This window comes from Salmo trutta, chromosome 4 (assembly GCF_901001165.1).
Source record: "Salmo trutta chromosome 4, fSalTru1.1, whole genome shotgun sequence".
NCBI classification, from domain to species: Eukaryota; Metazoa; Chordata; class Actinopteri; order Salmoniformes; family Salmonidae; genus Salmo; species Salmo trutta.
Window position 1 is genome coordinate 52,875,963 of NC_042960.1, and position 6,000 is coordinate 52,881,962.

At 42.0% G+C, this 6,000-nt stretch overlaps 1 protein-coding gene across 2 annotated transcripts in view; it reads left to right on the forward strand.

Moving 5' to 3' along the window:
* The window catches only part of tle5 (TLE family member 5, transcriptional modulator), a 43,045-nt gene extending 37,283 nt beyond the window's left edge, over nt 1-5,762 (forward strand). The window contains exons 5-7 of one of the 2 annotated variants that reach the window (XM_029751276.1): nt 781-843; nt 1,184-1,258; nt 2,249-5,762. In XM_029751276.1, coding sequence (XP_029607136.1) covers nt 781-843; nt 1,184-1,258; nt 2,249-2,476 — 366 coding nt within the window. In that variant the 3' untranslated portion in view covers nt 2,477-5,762. The remainder of the gene's footprint in view (nt 1-780; nt 844-1,183; nt 1,259-2,248) is intronic. The other variant, XM_029751277.1, reaches the window with a different exon arrangement.
* The last annotated feature ends 238 nt before the right edge of the window (nt 5,763-6,000 follow it).

Below are 6,000 nucleotides of genomic sequence, written 5' to 3' on the forward strand. Positions count from 1 at the left end.
TGTGTGACTGGGTGCAGATGAACTGCGGCAGCATTAGAGGGTTGAAATTGAAGGGGATGTGTAGAACTGAATGTCGAGGAGAATTCACGTCTGTGTTTTGTGTTCAGCCTGCTCTTTCTCTCTCACCGTCTTCTCTCAATTTTTCTCTTTCTCCATTTCTATCTTTTTCTTTCTCCCTTTCTTTCGTTCTCATTTTCTTTCTTTCGTTCTCTTTCTCCTCCCCAAGCTTTCTCTTCTCTCCAGCTGAGGAGCTGTAGACAGTTTAGTCAGCGTGTGCTGGGGATATATTGAAAAGGGGTTATTGTTTCTTCTTTGTCTCCCTCCACTTTAAAAACAAAATCCCATCCCTGCCAGTTGCAAGACCCCCTCTCCGGTTAGCTTGAATGAATTGTTCTCCCACCTGACAGAACATTTGGCATTTCCTCTTACTTTCCTGTGTGTGCATCATATTCTTCCTCACATATAGAAAGAGGCACAAAATGCATTTTAAGAGGAGAGCGCGATGTCAGTGTGCATGATGATGGAGTGATAAGTGTGGTGTTTCGTCTGGAATGGCGGTGCATCGTAAATGAGTGTCTTCTCAGATATCACACTGAATTAGAAAGTAACACAATTAACACTGCTTTGCATATTGAAGTTTGTTATGATAATTACTGCTGGAACGTAAAGTAATATATGTGTGTGCTTGTGAAGTGCCCTTTGGGAGGGTGGGGTGTATGTTGATGTGAGACTGTGGTGGTGTTAAATGAAGCTAAGTGCTGATGTGTTTTATCTCCTCAGGCTGAGATTGTGAAGAGATTGAACGGGATCTGTGCCCAAGTCCTCCCCTATCTGTCCCAGGAGGTAAGAACACCCTCTAACCCCTGACCCCTTACCCCACGCGGTGCCCTGCAGCCTGGAATGAGATCATTCTTATTGGACTCCTCTCCCCCATATATATCTCCATTCATCATTGCGAGCCCTGTAATGAAAGGGGCCAGAGCGCTCTGCTGTGATCCAGATAAGATATGCTAATTTGTGTCCATGACGAGAGGACCCATTACAACATGGGAGTGGATCATTGATTCTCCATCAAAGCCCAGCCTTGTGTTAGTGACTTAATAATTGAATGGGTGAGGAGCACAGGGTCAGTGTTGGTAGTATTGAGCCATCTAACCCCCCTCTCTGTGTGTGTGTGTCCCAGCACCAGCAGCAGGTCCTGGGGGCCATCGAGAGGGCCAAGCAGGTCACCCCTCCAGAGATGAACTCCATCATCCGGGTAGGCTGCTCCCTCCAGGATGTCCTCTATGGGTCTGACACTCATCATTATCAATCCTTCATTATGATGATGCATCTGATGCTCTGGCTTTTAATGGAGCTTTATGTTTGGTGCTTTACATGATGATGATATTGATGATGATAAAAAGTTCTTTGTGAAGAACCAGTTGTGGAATGGATGTGCACAGTTTGTACACTTTTTTGTAGTTTTTTTTGTAAACTTAAGTTTAACATTTTAATTTAGCAAATAAAGACTAACGGCATTGACAAAATGATTGGCACCAACGACCAAATGAAGCATTCAAAGACAAGATCACTCGCCCTACAATCAAACATGGGGAGGTTTGATAGTACTGTGGGGTTGCTTTGCTTTCCCTGGTCCTGGATTTGTGCAGGACCTCGTGAAATCAGTATATTATCAAGGTTTTTTGGAGTCCAGTGTTATAAACTGTGACTGTTAAAGGTTGTTGGTCATCCAGCAGGACAACGACCCCAAACACACATCAAAAGCACCCTGGAATGGTTCAAGAAGAAGCGCTGGACTGTTCTGGAGTGGCCAGTGAAGAGTCCAGATCTGAACCACATCCATAACCTATGGCAAGAGCTAGAAACAGCACTTGGACAAGTTTGCTGTAGAAAAGTGGGCTAAATTTCCAATAAAAGTTGCAGCAAGCTCATTGGTGGCTACAATAAGCATTTGTTGGGAGTTATCTTGGCCAAAGGCTGTGCAGTGAAATATTAGCTCCAGGGTGCCAATACGTTTATCCATGCCATTTGTCTTCATTTTTTTCATTTCAAATTGTCAACTTAAGTTTACAAAATAATGTATGGTTCTGCGATGTTGAAAATCCAATAACTTATTTTCAAAGAAATAGGTAGGTCTTTTAAGAAAAGTGCAAGGCTGCCAATATATGTGTGTGTGCATGTGTGAGAGCCATATGTACCCATCTCTGTCTCCCCTGTGTTTGAGCTGTGTGTGTGTTGTCCACAGCAGCAGCTCCAGGCTCACCAGCTGTCCCAGCTCCAGGGTCTGGCCCTGCCCATGACCCCTATGCCCCTGGGCCTGAGTCAGTCAACCCTGCCGGCCGTCACCTCCTCTTCAGGCCTCTTCTCCCTCTCCTCCATCCTGGCCTCGCAGGCCCAGCTGGCAAAGGAGGAGAAGGCTTCTCGCGAGGGAGCTGACAGCCACCGTGAGGAGGACGGGGACAAGTCCGACTAAAGCTCCCTCCTGCCCTCCACCGCATATTAACTACCGCTGCATCAGAGGGCTGTGGTCCTGTATATCTATCTATCCATGACAGTCCCTCTCCTCTACCCCATCCCTCCCTTTAGTCCTCCCACTTAGAATTCTACGGCCTATCTGATGCCGTCATTCCAACTGCTCCAATTTGTGTACAGTATCGATTTTTTTACTATCATTTCTTTCATGTATATATCTTTTTATTTTGTGTTTTATTTTTGTGATTTGATCTTGACTTGTCTTTTTGCTCATTTGTTTTTCCCTCATTCTGCTCCCTTTATGGCCCAGTGGTAAATGGATCTGTGTTTTTACGCCACCCTGGCTGAGCGTCTCCTTCCTCTCTCTTTTACCAAGGCCCATCTGGGAGCCTGAATGTCACATAGTATAAGTGGAATAACAAACCAGAAGAGATCCAACAGACAGGCTTGCGTCACCCAGATCTCTAGCCTCTGTTGTGTCAACTTGATTCGGTTGGTTGATGTGGGGTAACTCTCACAATACTGTTTTCATAAACACACTTTTAGACAAGCAACAGCAAAAACTGTCTGTGAATGTCTGAATCCTAACGTCAAAATCCTGCATTGATATCAGTGAGAAAATGTTCTGAAAATTTGTTGGCCTCACTTTGATTTTCAGGTTAGGATTCCTCCCCAGGTTAAGGAGAGTAGTTGAAAGATGTCAGTGTTCTTGGTGAAGCGTGTAACTTGGTAACTCCAGTCCCCAGAGAGCCCTGTCTAACCCACTGAGCTACTTTAGACCGCTTCCATGAAAGGCATGCTATCAATACTATCATAACAGTCTGAATGTACAGATCGCAGCGATGATTAGCATTGTGCGAGATAGAAAACTTATTCAGATCTTTTCTCTCCCTGGTGGTGATGCAGTAGGAGAGTGCCCGTTGCCTCTTCAACACTAGAAAGCAGTAAGTCTTTTAGAAAGCAGCTCTGACATCCACTGAGTCACCTCTTTTGAACAGGGATCTCTGGTCTATTCTAGGAAACAGGTTGACATCTCGGTCTCATGTTAGGCAGCGGCATAGAACAAAATGTCCACTGCGCCCACTATCTTTTCACTCAAAAGATGAGTCTCTGTGTAAGAAGAAATGATGCATGATTTAGCTCTCGTATAGAATACATATACAGCACTCACAAATGTGGATGCATTGTCCATGGCCAATGAATAGTTTTAAATGAAAGTTTTTGATCAGTCATTTGAGTAGATAAAGCACAAATCGCCATCATTTTGGTGTGCATTTACGTAAAAAAAAAAAATATATATATATATTTTCTACAAACCCCAACATGTTTCTCTCAGCCTGTTGGAGAAAGTGTGCGATTATTAGCTGGACCTGTAAGTGCCGCTGTAGGCTAGAAGTAAAGATTGAAGGTCGAGGCATCTTCAGAGCTATGGAGAATGGGATAGAAGATGTGAAGCTGACTGCTGGTTTTACTGTATGACTGGGAAGGGATTGGTGTTATTGTCTGACCATTGTTTTGAACCCAGCTTGTTATACAGCGTGTGATGTATTGTATGTTTTTTGTATTCCCCTTATATTAATAGACATCCTCTGTTTGATGGTGGGTTACACTGTGAGGGTGTAGAGATCTGTGTAAATGTCTTAGATAAAGCGTCACAAGAAAACTCTGATTTCATAGCCGTATGTGAATGCATTCATAAACCTCTGTAATATAGATTTGAACTTTGGTCAGTCAGTGGTGAACCTGGGATTGACATGTGGCTTTTGTTTTAAGTCTAATACTGCTTGTGAACAGCACACCGTACTCTTATCGACATAAACAGTAGTGATATGCAATGCGTGTGGGTAGATGCACACAAACGCATGTCTCTTGGGGAACTGTATTCCTTTCTATTAGCGAAGAAATGTTTTAAAGTTTGGTCCACATTTTCTGTGATCAATACACTTTTGTTTGAATATTATCGCTATGAAATAGAATGAGAGTAAAAGGCTTTTAGAGATTCCGCTAAATTAACGATGTATTTGTTTAGTAGTGGAGGGCCAGTCTATGTATACAGTTATACATCTAAAGCTTTATGTGTATATGTAGGGTGTCCACCCACTCTGCTCAGAGTGGGTGAAAACGCGCTTTGGTGATCATTTCACTTATGTTCTAAAATACATTTTACCAAGACAAATAAGATTCTTCATGTTCTGAATGGATCAGTGGGGTCTCTCTAACATATCATTAATATTATATCCCAAAAGTCTGATTTTGTAACCTAATGCATCCGGTAATAAGCACTGAGTTCTGTTGACATAGCGGTGCAGGTTTCGCATAACAACTTTTGAGGATTTGACATTTTGTGGTCGTCTTCAAAGTTTCTGCTGGTCGCATGAAGCTAAATTGGCATGAGCTGTATTAAATGTAAAAAGCTTTGAAAATACACTCATTGCTCTGTTGACATTTTGGAGATAACGCTTGTTTTTGTGAAGAATCTTCAAAAAGGAATAGGAATTTTGAATTAATATGAAAACCGTGTACTAAAATAAGAAAGTACTACATCATGTCTCAAATCGATATCCATATTACCTCTAATTTATGTCCTGCGGCTTCGAGAAGGAAGATGAGTTCAACGGGAAAGTGGGCCTGTCAGGTAACCAGTAGCCTTAATTCTTGCACAGAATCCAGCTGACACAATGCAATTCTCCAGATTTTTGACCCTGTTTTTTCTCTGGCTTCCATTGATTTAATCACCCTAATTCTGGCCATCCTACAAGGGTACACACTCCAATAACTTTTGAATGGATTATGATAGAGATATGAGGTTTGGACCATTGGTTTTCTTAGATGAGTAACATTGTTTTGCCAAATGGTCAAAATATGCGTTTTTGATTGGACACCCCAGGTATATGGCTGCATCTTCTGTGTCTGTCCTGGATGATTCCTGTGCTCTGTCCTACAGTACTGATGTGACACTAGAGGAACTGCAGTACTTTGATCTATACCTGTCCCTCTTTAACCCCTGACCCACTGTTTGCCCTTTACCCGTTGCCCCATAGCGTGAAGCATTGTAAGCATTTTAAGCTTTGTATAGGTCATTTTTTGAATACATATTTTGTGTATAATGAAAAAATACTGAAGTTCATACTTTGGCCCCAAAAAAACAAAACAATTTGTGTCATGTAATTATAGCTTCATTTAAAGAAATGGTGAAATATAAAAATAAACATTTACTATAAATAAATGAAATGTTCTGCAGTAAGGAAGTACTTTTGGTGCCTTTACAAATAAAGTCAATCAAATCACTTGTTGTCTGTTTTGTTCTTGTGCATCTTGTCCCAGTGGAAATGCAGTGGAGCTAAAGCATCAATGGTGTAATGTTACTATACATTTCTCAGTATTACTACTAAATGAAGGATGACCTTTTGATGACTAATACTAGCCTAGCAGCCTGAATGCCTGTGGAGCTTTGAGGTCCCTGTAGTTCATTGTCACTCCACACGGAGGAAGTGTTGATTTAAAAACATCCTGTGTCATTTCTCC